At 40.2% G+C, this 25148-nt stretch overlaps 1 protein-coding gene across 2 annotated transcripts in view; it reads left to right on the forward strand.

Annotated features, from left to right (window-relative positions):
* Window positions 1-25148, forward strand: part of atp8a1 (ATPase phospholipid transporting 8A1) — a 269218-nt gene that overhangs the window by 238171 nt on the left and 5899 nt on the right. For both annotated transcript variants that reach the window (XM_078399210.1, XM_078399200.1), the window contains 4 exons: window positions 513-569; window positions 6999-7106; window positions 18433-18521; window positions 19766-19858. In XM_078399210.1, coding sequence (XP_078255336.1) covers window positions 513-569; window positions 6999-7106; window positions 18433-18521; window positions 19766-19858 — 347 coding nt within the window. The remainder of the gene's footprint in view (window positions 1-512; window positions 570-6998; window positions 7107-18432; window positions 18522-19765; window positions 19859-25148) is intronic.

Here is a 25148-nt window from a genome sequence, read left to right on the forward strand (position 1 = left end):
TCTGGCTTCAGTGTCACATGCAAATCTGGATGCTGGGATGCCATGTGATGTTTAGGTACCATCCTCCAGATAAATTTGTCAAATGAAGCATGGCAATAAAAATACTGGAAATACAAAGCAATCCGATTGTATCTGCAGAAATTTAAACGTTAAATATTTTAGCATTGAGATTAGGCTCTATTGAGTGTCAGGGGAAGTATTGGACTTCCAAGATGAATATGGTGAAGCGTGAACCTTGGAAACCCTTTCCATCCTAAAAAGGATGTTTTTGGAGTTAGCAGCAGCACTTTCACCTGCTTGCCCATTGCAGATTAATTGCCCTCTTAAACTCTCACAATACAAAAATCTTCTGCTGGGCACTAATTCGTTAGATGGGTAATAAAATGTGTTGAGGATTGTCACTTCTAAGGTTTGCAGTTTTTTCATTCTCAAAAATTGCAAACTGAAGTGAGAAGATTTAGTGAGAGAATGGTATTTATGATGCAATATAATTTATTACTTTCTCTCCACAGTATGTGGTGATCACTGTTTGTTTAAAAGCTGGTTTGGAGACCTCATCTTGGACCACAGTAAGTAATAATTATCCATGACAGGATATGTAAAGTACTTGTCGCCTGCTTCTGAATCTATGTTGTTGCCTGCTTTGTCAGTGCTGGAGCATAATAATTTGACATATTAACTTGGCTGAGACCCAAGGACCCAAATCAAATTGATGCTGTTGGGTATCCAGAAACGTGATCTCCATTGATAGGAGTCAAAGCGTAGGTTCACTAGGTTGATTCCCTGCACCTATTGTCTATTGTCTATAAAGGAAGATGGATCTGTTTATTTGGCGCCAAAGGATGCCACTTCAAAACACTTGCAAACCAGTATCCCAAGTCCAACCATTTTCAGTTACTTCACTAATATTTTTCCTTCCACCATAACTTCAGAAGAGTGAATGTTTGCCGATGATTCCAAAGTGTTCAGTTCCAACCCAATTTCTCGGAGCGAAGCAGTCCAAATCTGCCTCCATGAAGACCTTGACAGCATTCAGGACTGGTCTAGTACATGGCAAATGACATGTTTATTTTCTGTGTCAAAGAGTCATACAGCATGGAAACAGGCCCTTCGGCCCAGCTTGCCCATGCCGACCAAGGTGCCGCATCTACACTGATCCCACCTGAACACGTTTGGCCCCATATTCCTCCAAACCTTTCCTATCGATGCATCTGTCCAAGTAACTAGTGCCAAACAATTCAAATGCCCAGCAATGTCTCCAGCAAGAGAGTCTAAGCAATTCCCCTTTAAATTCAACAGTATTGTTATTATGTAATCCTCATCATTAATAACATAAGAATCAACAATGATTCAAAAGTTAACTGGAACAGTCACATATACTGTGAGTACAAGATCAGGTTAAAAGCTAAGTGTCCTGCAACAAACAGCAGGAATATCATGCAACACTTGCCACATGTCTGGATGGGTGATGCTCCAACAACATCACTTCAAAGCATCTCCTTTGGCACCCATCCACCACAAATATTCCCCCTATTCCAGTGCTCTCTGGCTGCATTGGATACTGCCTACATGATGAGCAGCATCATCTATCTGCCTTCAAGGGCATCTCTCTAAAGCGCAACCTTGAACACCAAGAGAGACAAGGACAGCAGGTGCAGGGAGCATTGCCATTTTAAAATACCCAGCCAAGTTGCAGACAATCTTGGAAATATGCCATCCTTCCTTTATCATCTCTGGGTCAAGTTCATGACTCTTTCCTACCTAACGAGACATTCTCAATGGCAGTCTGAGTTGGGCATAAAACCTTAGTCTTGCCACCAGTATTAATGAATTGCTTATATATTTTTTTAAACATGATGCATTTCAATTATGAGAGTTTAATGGTACTTAAGTATAAATTTCTGTACCTTTTCACTCAGGAAATAACTTGCAGTGGTTAGGAATAATTTCAGTATGCTGTTTACTATCCAAACAAATACAAAAGACCCTAAGACAGGAGCAGAATTAGGCCATTCGGCCCATCGCGTCTGCCCCACCAATCGTTCATGGCTGATCTATTTTTCCCTCTCGACTCTATTCTTCTGCCTTCTCCCCATACACTTTGGTGCCCTTACTCATAGTAGCCCTTCGACTTTTTAGTCTTCTTTCCTTGTCTCATTTGGAATGTATTTGTTTTATTTCAAACACGCATTCACATTGTTTCTTCCCAGTACCAAAACATGAAACTCAGGAAACTGCAGAAGCTGGAAATCTGACATAAGAACAGAAAAGGCTGGAAAAGCAAATTGGGCAGCATCTGTGAAAAGAGACTGTGCTGTCAGCATTTTGGTCTGTGGCCTTTCAGCAGAAAGAGAAGAATACACATATTTAATGCACATAGAAAATAGGTGCAGGAGGCCATTCGGTCCTTCGAGCCAGCATCGCCATTCATTGTGATCAAGGCTGATCATCCACAATCAATAACCTGTGCCCAACATCTCCCCATATCCCTTGATTCCACTAGCCCCTAGAGCTCTATCTAACTCTCTCTTAAATTCATCCAGCGATTTGGCTTCCACTGCCCTCTGTGACAGAGAATTCCACAAATTCACAACTTTCTGGGTGAAAAAGTTCCTTCTCACCTCAGTTTTAAATGGCCTCCCCTTTATTCTAAGACTGTGGCCCCTGGTTCTGGACTCCCCCAACATTGGAAACATTTTTCCTGCATCTAGTGTGTCTAGTCCTTTTATAATTTTATATGTCTCTATAAGATCCCCTCTCATCCTTCTAAACTCCAGTGAATACAAGCCTAGTCTTTTCAATCTTTCCTTATATGACAGTCCCGCCATCCCAGGGATCAATCTCGTGAACCTATGCTGCACTGCCTCAATTACAAGGATGTCCTTCCTCAAATTAGGAGACCAAAACTGTACACAATACTCCAGATGTGGTCTTACCAGGGGCGTATACAACTGCAGAAGAACCTCTACTCCTATACTGAAATCTTCTTGTTATGAAGGCCAACATGCCATTTGTTTTCTTCACTGCCTGCTGTACCTGCACGCCAACTTTCAGTGACTGGTGTACAAGGACACCCAGGTCTCGCTGCACTTCCCCCTTACCTAACCTGACACCATTGAGATAATTATCTGCCTCCTTGTTTTTACCGCCAAAGTGGATAACCTCACATTTATCTACATTATACTGCATCTGCCATGCCTCTGCCCACTCACTCAATCTGTCCAGGTCACCCTGCAATCTCCTAACATCCTCTTCACAGTTCACACTGCTACCCAGCTTTGTGTCATCTGCAAACTTGCTAGTGTTACTTCTAATTCCTTCATCCAAATCATTAATATATATGGTAAAAAGTTGCGGCCCCAACACCAAGCCTTGCGGCACTCCACTCGCCACTGCCTGCCATTCTGAAAAGTACCCGTTTACTCCTTCTCTTTGCTTCCTGTCTGCCAACCAATTCTCTATCCATGTCTACACATGTAATGTAAAGTATGAGAAAGGATGAACTTCACCAGGATGAACCTTGAGAGATATAACTAAAACCTTTAAAACAAATGAAAGAATTGAAAGGATAGCAGGAACTAATAATTTCCTCAGCAAAGGATTTTTAAAAAAATTAAATTTGGACTAAACCAATCAAAATAAATCATAAAACCTCCCAAAATAAGTACCTGCACTTAAGAATCATTAATAAGGAAACAATTAACAGATTGAAAGAATACAGAATACAGAGCTTTATTTGTCATTCGGTACCAATGTACCGAACGAAATTACATAGCAGTCACACAAAAAAAAAAGAACACAAGACACATGACCCCAACACAAACGTGGGCGTGGGGAAGAGAGTGGAAGTTTTGTTGCCTCCATCACAGTGACTCCAAACACCCCTTCACTGTGATGGAGGCAACAAAACTTCCACTCTCTTCCCCACGCCCACGGACAGACAGCTCGTCCTCAACCGACCCGCACAGTCCCCGCAAAGGGATGGGAGTCCCCGCGGCCGAGCCGCACCGGGCGCTGAAACGTCCCGTGGCCGAGCCGGGCGATTGAAGGCCCCGCGGCCGAGCCGCACCGGGTGCTGAAACGTCCCGTGGCCGAGCCGGGCGATGGAAGGCCCCGCGGCCGTACCGTGCGCTGCTAAGTCCCGCGGCCGAGCCGCGTCGGGCGATGTTAGGTTCCCGCGGCCGAGCCGCGCCGGGCGATGTTAGGTCCCGCGGCCGAGCCGCACCAACGATGTAAAGTCCCAGCGATGTAAAGTCGCTGGAAAGGAAGCTTTCTTGAGATCTTTCAGTGAAATAAAGAAAATTTAGTTTCAAATCCTAACCTTAATTTTGGCGTTCAAAGAACCTATAGCTGTCATCTCTTGGATGGGAATAATTTATTTGTTCCAGCCCACATTAGATGGGTAGTTTCCATCTGGAGATGCAAGAAACTGCAGATGCTGGAATCTTGAACAAAACACAAATTGCTGGAGGAACTCAGCTGGTCAGGCAGCATCTGGGGAGAAAATGGGAAGGTGGCATTTTGGGTCAGAATCATTCTTCAGACTCTGAGTCAAAAACGGAAACGTCGCTTGTCCATTCCCTTCCCAGATGCCTGACCTGCTGCGTTCCACCAACACTTTGAGTTTACATTCGTTCTGTGTTGGACTGATTTCAGGATCTCAAGTGGAGAGACACGGTCTCAGGAATTGGGGATTTACGGCTACAATGTTGCAATTGTCACTCTAATCGTGACTTCAGGATTGTGGAATTAGCGTCCCTGTGGGCTTTTCCCATTTATGTTAATCTGCTGCCACAAAGAAAGCTTGATATACAAAAGCATAGGTTGTAATAATGCCTCATACTGGTCAAGACTACCACATTTATAAACATTTGGCAACTCCCCAGATAGAACAAAGTTGTTCCTAGAAATAGAAATTTGCCCAACCAAATCAAGGCGTTTCCCAGTGGAGCTTGAGGATAGTAGGCATTGTGCTTTTGGCATAGGTTAATTAATTTCTGCCTTTTTTTCTATTCGCATTCCCTCTAGGAAGTGCTCTACAGAAATAATTTGCAACAAGATTTAGGTTTATGGTGCTAAAAGCTGTTCTAAAAGCCCTTTGTGCATATTGCTGAAAGTCTTGAGTTCTGAAACCTTGCAGTATTCACATAGCCATCATTTCAATCGGCAATAAAGCTGTTCGGTCCCTTTAATTAAAGAGAATATAGTTTGTCGACCATTTTGAAAGCATAGATGCTTGCAGGCAATGTTTTTCTGAGTTGTGTCCTTATATTTTGCAGTATCATAGAACAAATGTACACATTTACAATAGCCTTCCAGCTGAGGTTCAAACATTTCCACTGCAAATTGAAAATGGAAAAACTAACAAATAATTAAAATCTTTTTACAAATATGACTATGTATTAGCTTTTAAAAAAATAACTAGTAAAACTTTAAATAGCTTAGCTTTTTCTGCATTTAAATCAGAAATGTTAAAGCACAAAGTACTGGGTCGGTGGACATTTGTGGAGAGAAAATAAACATAAATTGTGTAATCATAACAGTATTGTCTACAGTCTGGTCGCCCCTTACAGTTCAGGTTTTTATAATGTTCATTTTCATAATCACAAACTAAAAACCCACTAGGTTCCAGCATGATCAGTAGCATTACGTAAGAAACATAAGCAGGAATAAGCCCTTCCTTCATGCCTGCTCTGCCTCTGTAGCTGACCTTTAACATCAGCACAACTTCCTCCTACTAATTTCATATTCCTCAATTCCCTTAGTATCTAAAAATCTGTTGATCTCTGTTTTAGAAATGGTCAGCATCTGAGCCTCCACACCTCACTTGGGTGAAGACGTTATCTTTATTTCTGTGCTGATTTGTCAATCCTTTATTGTGACATTATGACCACTAGTTCCAGATATCTCAACCAGAGGAGACCTCTTCCCTTATATTTGATGAAGAAAGATTGCGCATCTACCCAATGAAGCCCTAGAGGAATTCTGTATCCATCTAAACTTCAGAGCATATTGTCCCCCTCTTGTGACATTTCTGCTAGGTGTTCCAGGAATTAGTCTTTATCGTCCACCTTTTATCTGAAGTATATTATTTTTTAAATGTGAAAGCTGGTCACAATATTCCACCGGAACATTGTACATAATTGTGGTAAGAACAAAATCGCTTCTAAACCTTTGGAAGGGGTTGGTAAGAAGGGGGCAGATGCATTAGATTCTGGGAAAGCATGAAGTTATGGACTTTGGTAAAAAGAATTGAAAAACAAAACAGCGGATGTGCAGAGAGATTTTGGTCTGCTAGCTCAAGATATCTAGAAAGTAAACAAAATTACATCGAATAATTGAGGTGGCAAATGTCATATTGGTCTTTATTGCAGGGTTGGAGTATAAAAGTAAAGAACCCTTGTTGCTGTCCAGGGCTTTTGTGAGATCACAGTGGGAGTATTATTTACAGATTTGGGGGGGGGTTTTAAGGAAAGGCTGAGAAATGACTTGATCAACCACTAGATTGATTCTTGAATCGAGGAATTGACCTGTGAGGAAAAATTGAGTGGCACTAATTTCTCACTGAATCTTGAAAGAGTGGGAGGTGATCACATTATTATATACAAGGTTCTAGGAGGGATTGACATGGTATGCATTAAATGGCTGTTTCCTCTACCTGGGTAACCTGGAGCTTTGGGGCAGGGCAAGGAGTCTGCCATTTAGGAATTAGGTAAAAATATATTTACCTGTGATTTGTAGATCTTTGGAATCCTCTGCTTCAGAGGGTTTTGGATATTAGGTTGAGTGGAATAGACTTTTGAACCTGTAAGAGATAAGGGAATCAGAGTTTGACGGAGTAGGCTTGACGCCCAGGATTTGGCATGATCTCATTAAATGTCAGGAAAGGCTTGAGGTTCCGTATGGCCTATATCTGATCCTATTTTTATTTTCTCAACCATCTTTACTGAATGCAAGATAATATACTGATATTTTTTAATTTTCTTTTCCCTTATCAGTTCAGTCATGTGGCCATCTGGGGCAGCATTGGAATGTGGGTGGTGTTTTTCGCAATCTACTCGTCACTCTGGCCAGCGATTCCATTGGCTCCTGACATATCTGGAGAGGTACTTACTTTAATACATAAGTAATGATGCTTTTTTTCCCCACCCAGTAGAATGGCATCCACATGCTCTGGCCATTGGCTTTATCTTATGTTACACTTGTCAGATTAGTGTTTAATTATCCACGTGTGAAAGGATCTTTCCCCTTATCTAATATGACAAAAATGGAAGTTGCATGAAAATTATGGTAATCCAATTACAAGTTGAGCTGAATAGTTGTGGGATTAACAGCGGTAATGGATACATGTTTTCAGTGGAAATTATGATTTTCTAAAAGCCTTTGAGGGTAAAGGTGCACTAATTTTGACAGTGCCAGAGTGTGTGGAATGTTTAGGTTAAATTATATGTAAGTTTGACCTGCAGTCTTGCATTAGAATTTTTCTAGAAGCTAGGAATTCTGAATTAACATCACAGTACACAAAATTTACACTTCATGCTTGCTGACCCCTAATCTTAAACCATTTATATTCTGAAAATCTTTGAAATGCAAGTTTCCCTAAAATTTGTTTAGTATCATGGGCATGAAACTGTTTGTTTGTACCAAATTATGTCTGTCCTTTGATCCCACCTGTTTTTGTCATATTTGGAAAGTGATCTTCGCAGCTCACAGATATCCAGTGAGTAACTATTAATATATGAGGTGGATCAAACTGGTTCATTGGTTCCTTATTCAGTGCAATTTTAGCTAATCTCAGCCAGTTGATGCTATTTGGTTTCATACACAAGCCGAGAAAGAAGTAGAAGTAATCAGTTAGTTTTCTGCTTCTGATTCCTGATCCATAACCTATGTTCTAAATCCATGTGCATACATCAAGATAATAACACATGGTCCGCTGATGGTCATTTTGTGTCTTGTCACAAAGTGATCATGTGATACAGATTGGAACAAAATCTAACAAAAGCAAAAGAGAAATACCACAACAGTCCAAGTACAAGTGAAATAAGTGTTATGAAAGTTGTGATGTTTAAATAAATTGGTATGCATGTTGGCTGTGAAATATTTAGTGGAGTCAGCATTCTGATTCTATTACTGGATTGCGACAGCTGCAAGCATTGTATTATCCTGAAATAACATACAGCAGGCTTACCCTTGTCTTTTTGGTCTTGTTTAATGAAGTGTTTGACTGTTTACGTACTGTTGCTTTCAGATGACTGCATAGTGGCTTGTTCTCATATTGTTGCACACAAGAGATAATATGTACTTTGGGAGGTAGTCGATTGGGAAGATTGATATCGAAACATTTGAACAGCTAGGTTACATCTAAAGTAAAACGAATTAGTATTTTCAGTAGAATATTGTCCAAGTAATGTTGGTGTTTGTTTGTGTTGGTGTTGGTGGTGTATCAATTTCAACTTAACACAATGAATGATGTTTCCAAACACAGTTATTTAAGATCTGTGATCATGAAAATTATGCTGTTTGAAAATGGGAGAATTATTTAGTATTACTATGCAGAGAAGTATAACATTAATTTAGTAGTAATTACCTTACAGTAATATATAATTATATATTCATTTAACCTATTTTGAATTGTGGTAGGTGGTACCTGATTAAGCACATCCCATGAATTAAGTTGATTTAATATGATATTATATTTTGTTCTGGCTACTCGTCTCTTGCATTTATCCAATAATTTTAGTAATTGAAAATCCGTTCAAAATGACCCCTGCAATTTATTTAAAACAGACCAATTTAACCAAATATTTATCAGAGTTCATTCTCTATTAACGAATTCTCAAGTTTAGCTGGCAAAATGGCTAAATTCCCGAGTTGAGTGAGATACGTGAAGATCTTTTTTAACTGATTTATTTTCAGCAGTGAATTAGAGTGCGGAGGTAAGTGTTTGAATAAAAAGAACATACAGATTCAGCCTAACTGTCCTCTTGCAAGTGTCTCTGATAGCTATTTATAAGGCAGCAGTATTATTAATAGTTAGGAGGAGAGTAATTCAGCTTTCCAAGGCTAAATTTAGAAGCAAATCCCTATGTGGTGGAAGGCAAAAGGATTAAAATCAAAATGAAGGACCAAGTTAACTTCACCTTCAAAACTTCTACAAAAATAAGTATATATGTTGAATCTTTTTTATTATGCACGGTGCACTAGTGGCTTCAGATGTTTTATCTGCTTTGTGTTATCTCAATTACTAAAGCAGTGCTTTCAAATGCAAAGATATAATCATTAATTTCCCAAATCCCAGTCTGGATGTGCACATGCCTTTTCACTATTTTACTGACCTTGGGGAACCCAGAAATCCGTCCAAGATTTAACAAGGTCATAAAGTGCTATCACTTCCAGAGAATTCAAATCTGGCAAAACCTTTAATCCATGTATAATATTTCTTTATGTTTAGAATGAGCTATGTACATTGATGAGCCAAAACATTATGACCACCTGCCTAAGATGCTGTTGGTCCTCCGTGTGCCGCCATAACAGCGCCGACCCGCCGAGGCATGGACTCTACAAGACCCATGAAGGTGTCCTGTGGTATCTGGCACCAAAACATTAGCGGCAGATCCTTCAAGTCCTGTAAGTTGCGAGGTGGAGCCGCCGTGGATCGGACTTGTCGATCCAGCACATTCCACAGGTTCAATCAGATTTGGAGGCCAGGGCAACACCGTGAACACATCATGTTCCTCAAACCATTCCCGAACAATGTGTGGCAGGGCGCATTATCCTGTAAAAAGAGGCCACTGCCATCAGGGAATACCATTGCCATGAAGGGGTATACCTGATCTGCAACGATGATTAGGTAGGTGACACGTGTCAAACTCACGTCCACATGAATGGCCGGACCCAGTGTTTCCCAGCAGAACATTGCCCAGAGCATCACACTCCCTCCACCGGCTTGTCGTTTTCCCAAAGTGCATCCTGGTGCCATCACTTCCCCAGGTAAACGGCGCACACGTACATGGCCATCCACGTGATCTAAAAGAAAATGGGACTCATCGGACCAGGCGATCTTCTTCCACTGCTCCAAGGTCCAGTTCCGACGCTCGATGTAGGCTTTTTCGAAGGTGGACAGGGGTCATCATGGGCAGCAGGGTGCGATGCACTGTGTATTGTGACACATTCCACCCGTGACCACCATTAAAATTTTCTGGGACTTGTGCCACAGTAGCCCTTCTGTCGGTTCGGACTAGACGGGATAGCCTTCGTTGCCCTCGCTCATCGATGAGCATTGGGCTCCCAATACCCTGTCGCCAGTTTGTGGTTTATCTCTTCTCAGACCACTGTTGGAAGGTACTTTACACTGCTGACCAGGAGCAACCCACAAGCCTTGCCGTTTTATAGATACTCTACCCAGTCGGCTGGCCATAACAATTTGGCCCTTGTCAAAGTCGCTCAGGTCTTTACGCCTGCCCATTTCTCTTGCATCTAACACATCAACTTCAAGAACTGACTGTTCACTTACTGCCTAATATATCCCACCGCTTGACAGGTGCCATTGTAACAAGATAATCAATGTTATTCACTTCACCTGTCAGTGGTCATAATGCTTTGGCTCATCGGTGTATGTACCGTTTCCAAATTCTAGATGATCATCCTCTCAGTAAAATTTCACTTTTTGTTGTAAGAGGTTTAATTCATTTTGATTTATTTTCCCAACGCGTGTATATTCCTCCTTAGACATTGAATACGTTGCCAGAATGTACAATGGGAAATAAAAGAAAAGGCTGCAATGCTGAAGTAAAAGCTGAATATGCTGGAAACATTTAAGGGGGTAGAGAGTATCGGTGGAAAGAGACAGTTAATACTTCATCAAACAAGAGGAGTTTTGTGTCCGTTTTTGTCCACATTCCACCTAACTTTTCAGAAAGCAGACTCATGAATGGGAATTTCACTGCCTTTGGTAGTAGCCTAGCTTTGAGATCAAAGAAGTATAAAAACTATCATTTAAATTAATAGGTTTTGGATCTTGGCTTTTCCTTTTCTGTATAAAGTAGAATTAAGGTTTTTTATGTCTAGATTTACAAAGGAATCCAGAATACCAATCTCAGTTTGTGTGCTCTGACCTTTGGCGTGGCCTTGGATTTTATATAATCAATATTCCATCTAATGTTTTCAAGTCATACTGATAAATCAAATGAGAATGTCTATTCTAAATTGCTTGGTCTCACCCATCACATAAAATGCTTGAAAATGTATAATAATGGAGTTTCATATGCATGACTAGAATGTTTATATCTAGGGTGGCAGACCAGCAAAATGCATGGTTTCTAAATGCAGATCCGTTTCTCCCCATCAAGTTGTTTTACCAGTCACAATAAAAACTAATAATGAGAGCAAAGGACCAATAAACTCCCACATTTCTACCAGAGTATTCACATTTATTTTCTTAACTTGAGGACCAGCTCAGCTAAATATCATCTTTCTAAATCGCATGTGTCGAAGGCAAATGAATTTTCATCAATAGTCTCACTACGAGGCTTAAAAAAGATGCTTATAAATGAGAAACCGATAAAGAATCCTTTGTATGTGCGTGTGGAAATAAAATAAAATTTACTTTGATTATTGTAGATGTTTTGAGGAAACTCCAACCAAAATAAAGCTAAATTCCTAATCTGAGCAGCTGTCATGTTGCAGAGACAACAGACTTGTTGTCTTCCCACTGGGGCCTGTTGGGTCTTCGAAACATCAAGCTTTGTGACTCTCTGATTTCTGATCCCTTTGAATCCCCCTGGGAGCTACTTTTGTGACAGGATCCATTTGAAGGGGCTAAGGCCTAGTGAAGAAACTTGGCATGGGCCGCAAATCTCACACATTAAGAACAATTTGTAAACTACGCACAGAGGCAGTCGGGACCCGTCCCTCGAACAGGCTGCTCCAGTTACCGGCATCATTTGAAAAGGATCGCTTTGCTGTTTCCCAGATGATTTGTCTGTGTGTGGAGAGATGTGAAAAGTTAGAAACAAAAATGGTTTCTACACAGTGTTTAGGGTTTGGGGGGAGGGGGGGGGGGTGGTGGGGTAGCTTTTGTACAGAAAGGAAGGAAATACCTCTGTGGGATTTTATTTTTCGTCGTACAAAACACAAAGAAGCTCTCTGTTTTCAATACGAATGTGGGCTTTAAATCTTTGAGCTTTGGATTACCTCTGCAGTACAAAATCTGACAGGCTTTCAAATATAAAAAAAAACTTTGCCTTTTTAATTCATTTTGATCATTTCTATGGACACTAAGATTTGAATAGCGGGTGCAATTGTCCCCTCTTCTCAATTGAAATTAGAATAGTTGCGATTAACACAACACAGACAGGTTCTGTGTTCTTCAACTTAATTCAAGAATTGAATCATCAGCTTGGTGTAGGCTTCATGAACATAAACATTTTGCATTATTGGTAAAATATTCAATCTATTTGCCCAAAACTGCAATACAATGGGTGGTTTGCATATTCTCTGCAAATCAATCTTTTTGACGGATATTGAAATGCTTATTTCAGATTTGTAAAATAACAAAGCTTTGAAAATATTGCAAGTGAATTGCACAGAATCAGTAAAGTTTTTTGTCATGCAGTCTCTCATAACTTGATCTTAAATCATTTTTCATTGGGAGAGCATAGGAGTGAAATAACTGTGTTTAGCTCTGAAAACCATTTTTTCTGCCCAAAAACATGTGTGTGTATATCCAAATTGTTACTTTGATAAAATATCTTATGACATTGCTTACCCATTGCAATTTGGATTTGGAAGATTTTCAATGGCATTTTTATAAATTTTGTCTGCATTAATTTGTGCATGTGTAACTGCATGTTTAGAATTAATTTAGTGGGTTTATTATCCAGTGTTGTCCATTAACAAATGTTGTATAAAGGGCAAATACACAACTACTGTTAAAGATGCAGAATAAAATTCTAGTACAAAAGTATGATCAAATATTTGATATCTCTCTTGAGTGTTCTAAATTTACCACCCAACATGTTTGTTTGAATAGAAATGTCTGAATGTGATGGGAGGATGTCGAGGTAGAATTGATGCTTGAAAATATAACTGACCATTTGGGTTTTCGTAATCATCTGGGTTTTTTTTGCTCTCCATAATTTCCTATTGTTTTATGTACGCTGGAATGGATGGGGAAACTATTTAGTCAGCAAATGATCTCTGAAAATTATTTTGAACAATGGTGTTGCTTTTTCTTAATTGATTAAGGAGTGTAATTTGTTTACAGGTTTAGTTTTTATATTAATAAAAAGACATCTAATTTGTGTCATAAGGACATGATAGTCAGAAACATGAAGTTTGTATTTATCTTATTTGACAGTGCATTGGAGAGTGAAAATGTGTAATGGTTCTCACATGTGTTCAAGGAAATCTCACAATGAAACAATATTTAATCTGTTTTTGTGGCAATGAATTGGCATCAGAAACTGATTAATTGTTTAGAGAAGCAAAAAAACAATTTTAAATTCAAAATCTGCACTAATCTGAAGTGATCTGATAAGATCATACAGCACAGAAATGAGTCATTTGGCCTACCATGTCCATGCCAACCATAGCACTGATCTTACTAATCCCCTTTCCCAGCCTACTCCGCTTTGACAATTCCATTACTTTTCTAAATCATGCCGAAATCTGGTGTGAGTACGTGCCTCCACCACCTCCTCAGGCAGAGCGCAACAGGTTTTGCTGAAATTTTAAGTATATTTTAATCAATGCAAATTAAGTTTTGTGGGAATAACCAGGAGAACTAGATGCCCACTTATGGTTCGCCGTCGGTGTCCTTTAAATGGATTTCTTAGCACTGGTGCCGAATTCACTGCCTCGCAACTGCTGGGGAAAAAATGTAGCAGCAGGCTTCTTGAGTAATCAATTAAATACAACAGGATAAAATAGCACTAACACAGCTTAATCCCCCAAACTGCTCTGATCAGAATGATTTTAAATAAGTGCTTAAAACTACAACTAGTTTCAGAAACTTTGAGATTTATGAGGAAGGGGAGTGAGAGGAAGGAAATCTAGTCAATCAGTGGCCCTTAAAGAGGTCTTTTAAAAACAAACATGTCACTCATCTGTAAGCTATAATGACTTAAATCATCCTGTCATGTCTTAAATGAGCGATGAAAGAAGCTGTTAAGTTGACTACGACAGTTCATGTACCTTAATAAAAGCAAATGCAAGTTCGTGAAAATGATTATAATACTGCCACTGCGGGTTTGTTCATTCAAATGTGAAGAAAATAAACAATTGGCATTTTCACAAGAAACTTTTCACCATGCTCAAACATAGCTAGACACATCTGTCAAATGATTTGGTACTTGTCTGGACCCAAGGTACACTTGGGTATCCCACACTGTTGAAATCTGAAAATTTATAGGCACTGTCAAGTTGAGCACCTCATGATTATCAGTTGGGAGCACCAGCTGTTTTAATGTTCGCAGTGGGATCTCGGGATTTTGAAAGAATATCTGTTGTAGATCTGTTCTGATCAGTCTTGAACTAAACGCGTCTAGATTGCACTGCTACTTTGTCATTTTAAATAAGCAGATAAATTACAAATACTCCATAGTTTTAGTTAGTGTTCAAGTTTATGTTTGAGACTAGGGCATTTCGTGCCATCGTCCATCACCCATCATTTGTGCTGCATCATTTCCAGCAGATAAACTTTGTTTTTTAACAGACTGCTGAAATAAATTATTCAGATGGGGGTCTTTTTTGTTGTATGGCAGTTACATTTATGCATATGGAACAGAAGACCTTTATTGCTTGAGAATAAAACACTTCTCCCATGGGAAACCTAATCTGAAATGGATATTTTATTTTAAAGAAACAAGGTTGGAAAACTAAGAACAAACATTAGAAATACAGCAGGTCCCTTGAAATCTACAAAGACAAAGATTTGTTAATGTGAAGTCCTTGCCACTTGGAAATGGAACTACACGTCACCTCAAACTTGAGGCACAACACAGCAGAGGGATGGTAACAACAGCTAAAAAATCAAGCATTAAGTACAATGTTACGACACAGACGAGCAGCTAATGGGTTAAATAAAAGAACAGGATTTTAGCATATTCTGACATTTAATTATCTTCCCAGCAAATATCAAGTAGTCTTGGTATTGAAGTCCACTCAGCCCAGCATTCGGAGAGAGTCAACATTTTCACTACATTTTTTACATTAACGCTTCCTGATTTCACATCTAATTGATACAAATAAGTTCAAGATTATGGCTTTAACTTTAGACTTTAGAGATACAGCGCAGAAACAGGCCTTTCGGCCCACGTAGTCCACACCGACCAGCTATCTCCATACACTAGCACTACCCTATTTATAATTTTACCGAAGCCAATTAAGTTACAAACCTGTACGTCTTTGGAGAGTGGAAGGAAACCGGAGCTCCTGGAGAAAACAGGGAGAAAGTACAAAATCCACACTGTCAGCACCTGCGGTCAGGATTGAACCCGGGTCTCTGACACTGTAAGCCAGCAACTCTACCGCTGCTCCACTGTGCCGCCAACATCAGAGAAAATATCCACACATCTAAATCTTTCATTATACGTTATCAAAAAATCAAAAATTTCACAGGTCCTGGACAACTACCCATAAAATTCAGATTTGTCTTGAATCTGAGCTCAATGGTCTTTCTGTCCCAACATTGGTTCATCTGCTCACTACAGTTACAGTTTAGTTTATTGCCACATGCAATACAGGTACAGTGAAAAGCTTTTGTGCATGCTATCCAGTCAGCAGAAAGACAATACATGATTACAATCGAGCCATTTACAGTGTATAGATACATGATAAGGGAATAACGTTTAGTGCAAGGTAAACCCAGCAAAGTCCGATCAAGAATAGTCCGTGGGTCACCAAAGGAATAGATATTAGTTCAGCACTGCTCTCTGGTTGTGGTGGTATGATTCAGTTACCTGATAGCAGCTGGGAAGAAATGGGTGAGGAAATTGAATGTGCCTTAGTTTTAATGTTACAGTCTTGAGCTTCAGCGAGTGTGCCTTTGCATTGTGAAACTGCAACAGTCATTTGATCATTTAAGGAGGTGGGAATGTCCCTGAATCTGGTGGTGTGCGTTTTCACACTTCTATACCTTTTGCCTGATGGGAGAAGGGAGAAGAGGGAGGGGCCAGGGTGTGACTCGTCCTTGATTATGCTGTTGGCCTTGCTGAGGCAGCGTGAGGTAAAAATGGAGTCAATAGAAGGGAGGTTGCTTTGTGTGATGGTCTGGGCCACGTCCGCAATCCGCTGCAATTTCTTGTGGTCTGGATTGGAGCTGTACCCGAACCATGCTGTGATGCATCCTGATAAAATGCTTTCTAAGGTGCATCTGTAGACGTTGGTGAGAGTTGTTGGGGACATGCCGAACGTCCTAAGCTGTCTAAGGAAGTAGAGGCGTTGGTGTGCTTTCATGGTCGCCTTCTTGGCTAGTCTAGTCCATGGCTTTTTACAGCTAATTCCTCTCAAATGTTTTAACTTTGCTGTGCCTCCTAATTTAATCTTGCACAAACCCAAATATTCAACTTTTTCCCCTTCATCCAAATTATTAATGAAGATTTACAATGAAGTGCAAAGCCCCAGTACTTCATTCAACTCTCATACCCTCAAACATTCGCACATTTCAAAGGATTATTTACACTTTCATCTCACCTTTTTGAAAATAAACTTACAAAATCCGATCAATTGCCTCCAGGCAATCCACGTTGGGAGCACCTGCACTCATGGACATTTCCCAATTTCCCTTGCTGGCAGCTACCCAAGTCAAAACTTGTCAGATATGACCCACCATTCATCTATCCCTGCTATTTGATCAGTGATACGTGTGGAATCACTCAGTGACTCTATCGTTAATAATAGAACCAGTGACCTCCCCGCTGTAAATATAGTATGACAGCTCTGTCATTTACTTGTAGTACCCTTCCCACCTCCTTAAATGATCAAATGACTGTTCCAGTTTCACAATACAAAGGTATACTCGCTGAAGTTAAAGACTGTAACATTAAAACTAAGGCACATTCAATTTCCTCACCCATTTGTTTAATACTCGGATGAATATCATCTGATCTACAGATTTCGTCTGTCATAATCCCATTTTTCTCCATGAATTTTATTTAATTTGATTTTAGAATCCTTTGGGAAAACTGATTTTGGCATTCGCTTCCATTTTAATCGCTAAATTTGATATGCCTGTAATTTCTTTATTTCTCCTTTTTTCAGCCACTTTCCACGATATTTAATGCCGTTCACACTACTTTACTACTCTTTCTCAAAGCATTTTAAAAGTTTGGATATATTCTGAGTATTTTGGGGGTTTTATTTTGCGAACACCACTAATTGGGCCAAATTGTGTTGGCCATGGCACGCACTTCCAAATGTGTTCGCCAGTGTTTAGCTGCTTGTATCCAATTAGATTTAAAATTACAACAAAATCTCTGTCTGGATTTCACCATGAAATCCCAATGGTGGAATCCAGCCTTGCATGGACTCTAGAAATTACTTTGCCAGGATTGCTCAATCTGATCCCATTTGCAGTACCTACTGGGGATAAAAACAGGTGTCCAGTTCCATAGATAGACGCCTATTTTGTAAATCACTTTGATGAATTTAGCACACAAAAATAATGTATTCATTTTAACAGAGATTATCGCTAATGAGGTACATTTGAGCGCAAAGGCAGCAATCGATTTGCTTGCGGCAAATAGCAGAAACCAAATAGCCTCTTGACACTTCCTGCCCAGATATGCCCGTGAAACATAGCTCCTCCAGACTAAAGTTCCCCAGAAATAATACCTTGATGTGAAAGACTTTTAATATTGAAGATATTTACTCAGATAGCTGCTTCATTGAGTAATTAAATCTGAGAAAATTAGTATTTAGGAGTAAATATGACACTGAATGTACGGCACAGAAATGGATTAGTTGGGCCAACACGGGTGCTGATGTTTATATTCCAAACTATTCACCTTCATTCCTTTTAATGAGTTACTAATTCTTATCTGGGTGAAGACTATTTTCTGAGTTCTCCATTTGATTTCTCGGTTTCTGCCTTTGGCTTTAGTTTGCTTTTCTACCAACATGGAAGAACATGGTCTCTGTCTATGCTATCAAAGATTGATTATTTTAAAGGTGTCTGTCAGGTAAGCTTGCAGCCTTTATATTTGGGAGAAAACATCTTCATTTTCTTCTAGATGTTGTCTTCAGTACTGGTGCCGTCATTGCAAATACTTCCACAATCTTTTCCACTGACTCTATATACTTTTAACAATATAAAGACTGGAACTGTGCTTCAGTAAATATGTTGCAATTAAATTTAAAATGTCCTGTGTACAACTTTGAAAATGACTTGTTTCAAATATATGTGTAATTGTGTTTTATTAACTTCCGCAGTCTGTAATGTTGTTCAGCTCCGGTGTTTTTTGGATGGGCCTGATCTTCATTCCAATTACTGCCCTTCTGTGTGATGTGGCTTACAAAGTGTACGTATGCAAAAATAAAAGTACAAATCCACGTAGAAGTTTCAATTATGAAAGATATCGATTTTAATTAATTTGATCCAAATGGAGCAATCATCTAACTTTTGCATTTACCATGTCCATTTGTTCAGGGTTAACGCTATGGCCATAGATACATTTTCAAGTGGTTTAGTTTAGAGATACAGCCCGGAAACAGGCCGTTCAGCCCACCGAATCCGCACCGACCATAGATCCCCGCACGTTGACACTACCCTACACACACGAGGGACAATTTAATACCAAGCCAACTAACCTACAAACCTGCAGCTCTTTGGAGTGTGGGAGGAAACTGAAGATCTCAGAGAAAGCCCACACAGGTCACGGGGAGAACGTACAAACTCTGTACAGACAGGCACCCATAGTCAGGATCGAATCCGGGACTCTGGCGCTATAAGGCAGTAGCTCTACCGTTACGCCACCGTGCCACAAGTATTTCAGCTGACATCCTCAGCAATGGTTCATTGGTGTCAGCCGAAACCCAGTATCTCTGCATGCAATTCCGAAAAGATTATCCTTCATAATGTAAAACAAGATCTCAGCTAGTAACATTTAATGCGGGTGCAAACTTTATTTTAAATTAAATGAGGCGACCAAGGGATTATTTGAAAATGCATTGTTATATTTCAGTAAATGGTGAACTTGATTTTGGGAAGAGTTGCAAGCCTTTTACAACAGAAAAATGTAATCTGGATTAAACATGGAAATGGATTTAACTAAAATCTGAAACTTTCAAGGAATATAACTTGCGCTGCCAAAAATAGAGTGGAAACTACATGTCAGGACCATAAACCAAGTATCCTCAGATGTTTATGGTATTTGAATCTGTTTGTCTGAGTTTTCTGCATTCGCCCCTATCCACTCAGCAGTCCCTTTTTGGTCATAGATTACCTGTTGTCAAACTTACCATCCAAATTTATCGTTGCAACCTTTCTCTAACTTTTATAGATTTATTGAAATAGTCATTTTTTTGTAAATCACCATTTTCTTTCAGTACCAGTTTTAATACAGTTTCTGTTTACAAAGGCTTTTTGACAAACCAATGATATGACCAAATACACAATTGAAAATGTTTTGGCATTAAACCAATGAGTACTATTAAGGAATAGCTTTATCCCAAGTGTGATTTATGTCCAAATGAAAACAATACATTTTTGAGGAATACACTGAATACATGATTCTGCACCCTAAAAAATCCATTTATTTTTTAGCATGAAGAGGACGTTTTGGAAAACAATGGTGGAAGAGGTGCAGGAGTTGGAAGCCCAATCTCAGGATCCAGGTGCAGCTGTTTATGGCAAAAGGTAACATAATGAATGATTCTTTACAAAGTTATTGTATACATTTTGGAAATTTCTTAAGTATGTACTATTATTTATTTTAGTAATCATAGGTACTTTATAATGTAGATTGAAAAGACCTCAGTCTCAATACAAAGAAATATCTTTAAAATGCTTTATTGAGCATTCTGTAAAGGAATCATAAAGTAGAGATACTAAAGGTTTCTGAAACCCTAGGCTCGCAAACCACCACAAACTATGAATTCAGGGAAGGGAAGAGAGAATTAGGTTAATGTTGGACAGGCAAGGATGCGCAAAGAAATTTGGAGGTGATGTAGAAAAACAAAACTATTAAGAATTTTGAATATGATACAGTAATCTATAAGCCAATTCCCCTTGGGTGTAGAATGATCCGTATCTGGAATGAGCTGTCAGAGGGAGCGAGAGATGCAGGCACAATTATGACTTTCAAAAGACATTTGGACAGATAAAGGAGAGGAAGGATTTATAGGCCTATGGGCCAAATGGAACTAATTCAGAATATAAACTTGGTTGGCATGGACGAGGTGGACCAAAGGGCTTGTTTTTGTGCTGTGTACCTCGATGACTATGCAGAAAACCATAAGTTTGTCTTGAGAATGCATGAGAATCAAACCTGTTTGAGTTGAAGTCTGCATCGGATATCATCAGATGCTTGAATGGATGGTTTAAGCTCATCCACTATGCAATACAGCAATGGTACGCGGAAACTCCAATGGATAACAACGTTGAGATTGTAAAGATTGACGTGATGACAAACCCACTGCATGTCACATGTGAAACAAAATCCACAACCAAAATATTTATTTTGTAAATAATGAAACTGATGATGAAACCATGAAGTACAGCAGTGATGGCATGCAGAATTGGGGGTGAGGAAGGTCGACTTTCATTGGGTTAGTTTAGTCTGCTGCTGGACAAGCCCCCACGCTCTATTTGGCAGCTCTCACTATCATGTGAAGCAACATCATGTGAAGCAACATCTTCCTTTTTGTTCTGGAATTCAGCAGGTCAGTAAGGAGTGTAGGCCCACCTTCCTGGCCCGACACACATCCCTACCCGCTATTTAGTTTAACGCCCTATCTACAGCCTGAATTATGCATTTTCCAGGAACCTGGACCCAGCAGGGTTCAAATGGAGTCCGTCCCATCGGAACAGCTCCCTACTTTCTCAATGCTGATGCCAAATGTCTCGTGAATTGAAACCCATTTCTCCCACACCAATCTTTGAGCCACACGTTCAACTCTTTAATCTTCTCAACGAGAGATTACCTTTTTGGTTCCACTTTTCAATTTAATCCCTAGCTGCTTAAATTCCCTCAGTAGAACCTCCTCCTTCATTCTACTGACGTGTTTGGTACCCAGATGGACCATGATAACTGAATTTTTCCCCTCCTACTCCAAATTTCTCTGCATAGCGGCACGGTGCGCAGCGGTAGAGTTGCTACCTTACAATGTTTGTAGTGCCGGAGACCCGGGTTCAATCCTGACTCTGGTTGCTGTGTGTACGGAGTTTGTACGTTCTCTCCGTAACAATGTGGGTTTTCTCCGAGATCTTCTGTTTCCTCCCACACACCAAAGACGTACAGGTTTGCAGGTGAATTGGCTTGGTATAAGTGTAAATTGTCCCTAGTATGTGTAGGATAGTGTTAATGTGCGGGGATCACTGGTCAGTGCGGACTCGGTGGGCCGAAGGGCCTGTTTCTGCATGGTATCTCTAAACTAAGGTCAGACGAGATGTCCCAAACTCGGGCACCATGCGGGCAACATAGCCTTTGGGACTCTCGATCCTCGTTACGGAGAATAGTGCCTATTCCCCTAACTATACTTTCCCCAATGACAACTACGTGTCGTTTCTTTCTCTCTCCGCTCTTGAATGGCTCCCTGATCCACGGTGCCATGGTCAGGTTGCTCATCCTTCCTGCAGCCCCCACACCTGTTGGGCAAGCTCGTGAGCTGAGACTCCTCTAACAACCCCCCCTCGCCCACCTCACCTGCAGTTTCATCCTCCTCCTGACCATGGACCAAATTGGAAGCAGTCTTTTTTTTTTTTAAGGCTTTACAAAAAATGTATTTTTTACTTTAAAACTCTAAATCCAGCAACTAGGCTAAAGTAATTAAAATGTTAAAGTTACACGGGAATAATGAGGAAAAGAGGGTGAATGCAGTTGAATAACAAGTCAGAAGAAGTAGGCTTAAGGGTCTAAATAACTTAGTCCAGCTGTAACAAAAACTCATCTAACCGGTTTCAATATCATTAATTTTGCAAAAGACGTCTCTTTAACGTGGAAAGATGTTTATGACATAGTTCAGAAACTGTATCTAATTCAAGTGTTGTAATCCCAAAAATAATTTGGTTCAAGTTCCTAAATTCTGAAGTAGTTCAGTAAAAATAGCATACAATTTTAGTGGCTCGCTGCACGTGGAGGCTGCTAATAAAGCCAACAGTAATTGTTCCTGTGGTAGCTGCAGTCCTTCTGGTCAAGGTGCCCCCAAACCTGTTGGTTAATAAGTTTTATGAGCTAGACGCAGCAATGTTGAAGGAACAGTAATATATATCCAATTAAGGATAGTGTGCAACTTGGAGGGGAACTTGCAGGTTGTGGCATTCCTATACATTCGATGTCGTTGCTCTTCTGGATACTAGAAATTGTGGTTTTGAACAGAATTATCAAAAGAGCCTTGGTAAGGATTGATTGATCAAATTGATTGAAAGATCGGAATGGCCCCTCGACCCACCGGGGTCCACGCCAACCATCGATCACCCCTTCACATTAATTTTCACAGCGGAAGGCGCCAGCAACTTGCCTGAAATTCAAGAGAGTCGGGATGGAAGTTTGTGGAGTGGCTTTTACTAGGGAGAAGGTGCTTGGGAAGCTGAAAGGGCTGAAGGTGAATCACCTGCACCAGTTGGACTGCACCCTAGGGTTCTGAAAGAGGTGGCTTTAGCGACTGTGGAGGCATCGATGATGATATTTCAAGAATCACTAGTCAGGAGTGGTTCCAGATGATTGGAAAATTGCCAATATAACCCCGCTGCACAAAAAGGGAGCAAGGCAGGTGGGAATATAATAGTGGCCAGTTAGTCTGACTTCAGTGGTTGGTAAGATTTTAGAGACGATTATCATAAAGGATGAGGTAATAGATTACTTAGTTCACAATACAATAGGCTGAAGTCAGCATGGCTTTTTGAAGGGGAGGTCTTGCTTGACAAATTTGCTGGAATTCTTTGAAGAAGTAAATAGCAGGACAGACAAAGGAACGTCAGTAGATGTTGTATACTTAGATTTTCAGAAAGCCTTTGATAAGGTGCCACACGCGAGGCTGCTAAGGAAGATGACAATAGACAATAGGTGCAGGAGGAGGCCATTTGGCCCTTCGAGCCAGCACCGCCATTCAATGTGATCATGGCTGATCATTCTCAATCAGTACCCCGTTCCTGCCTTCTCCCCATACCCCCTGACTCCGCTATCCTTAAGAGCTCTATCTAGCTCTCTCTTGAATGCATTCAGAGAATTGGCCTCCACTGCCTTCTGAGGCAGAGAATTCCACAGATTCACAACTCTCTGACTGAAAAAGTTTTTCCTCATCTCAGTTCTAAATGGCCTACCCCTTATTCTTAAAATGTGGCCCCTTGTTCTGGACTCCCCCAACATTGGGAACATGTTTCCTGCCTCAACATTGGGAACATGTGTCCAACCCCTTAATAATCTTATATGTTTCGATAAGATCCCCTCTCATCCTTCTAAATTCCAGTGAAAAACATGGAATTCATGTATAGTGAATGAGAATCCATGCAGATACCAACAGGTTGGTAGCAGGTTGGCTGGGTGGCAGAAGACAAAGAGTGGCAATAAAGGGGGCTTTTTCTGGTTGGCTGTGACTAGCAGAGTTCCGCAGGGGTCGTTGCTGGGGCCGCTATTCTTCACGTTGTATATTAATGATCTGGACCAGGGGATTGAAGGCTATGTGCAAAGTTTGCAGATGATACGAAAATAGGTGGAGGGGCAGGTAGTGTAGAGAAAGCAGGGACTCTGCAGAGGACATGAACAGGCTGGGAGAGAGGGCAGAAAATTGGCAGATGGAATATAGTGTAGCAAAGTGTGGAGTCATGCATTTTGGTAGTAGGAATAAAGGCATAGACTATTTTCTAAATGGGGTGAGAATCCAGAAATCGGAGGTACTAAGGGACTTGGGAGTGCTGGTGCAGGATTCCCAAAAAGTTAATCTGCAAGTCGAATCAGTAGTCAAGGAAGCAAACTCATGCTCGCGTTTATTTCAAGAGGGCTTGTATACACAAACAAGGATGTAATGTTGAGGCTCTATAAGGCACTGGTAAGGCCGTATTTGGAATATTGTGAGCAGTTTTGGGCACCATATCTGAGGAAGGATGTGCTGGCTCCTGAGAGGGTCCAGAGAAGGTTTACAAGAATGATCCCAGGTATGAGTAGGTATAACCTATGATGAGCATTTGTCGGAACTGGGCCTGTACTCGCTGAGGTTTAGAAGAATGAGGGGGGACCTCATTGAAACATACAGAATAGTGAAAGGCTTGGATAGAGTGGATGTGGAGAAGATGTTTCCACTAGTGGGAGAGTCTAGGTCATAACCTCAGCATTAAAGGACGTTCTTTTAGGAAGGAGATGAGGAGAAAGTTCTTTAGTCAGAGGGTGGTGAATCTGTGGAATTCTTTGCCCCAGAAGGCGGTGGAGTCCAAATCAGTGGATATTTTTAAGGCAGAGATAGACAGATTCTTGATTAGTATCACAGCAATACGTCAGAGCAAAAGAAAATGCAAAAGAGTAAATCATAATCGTAAAGAAAATTATATTCCATTCTATTTGTTATAATTTTATATAACTTATAAATGTAAATTCAGATACAACAATGAAATGACATTGTGCAATGCCTTTTAACTTTTAAAACCTAGGATCTAATTGAAATCGTAGGACTAGACTGAAGTAATCTCTCCCACTGATGGCTACAAAGCAACACTAACAAATGTTCTGGCAGATCAGCCTATCTGTAATTAAGTAACAGTCAGCAACACTTGCAAACTCTGACATTCTTGGTTCAAACGAACCTTTGAGAATTGGGAATAGCCTTTTTTGTTCATCCCACATGTTCAAAAAATGGACTAGTATTTTCAAACACACACATTGTGGCAGAAATTCCCACAGTTTTTTCAATGTTATCCGATGGCATTATCAATCCGTACTGTATTGTAGGTTTCACATTGTCTTTCTAACATGGTTTGATGTAGCCCTCGAGCATGA

The sequence above is a fragment of the Rhinoraja longicauda genome, chromosome 1 (assembly GCF_053455715.1).
Source record: "Rhinoraja longicauda isolate Sanriku21f chromosome 1, sRhiLon1.1, whole genome shotgun sequence".
NCBI lineage: Eukaryota > Metazoa > Chordata > Chondrichthyes > Rajiformes > Arhynchobatidae > Rhinoraja > Rhinoraja longicauda.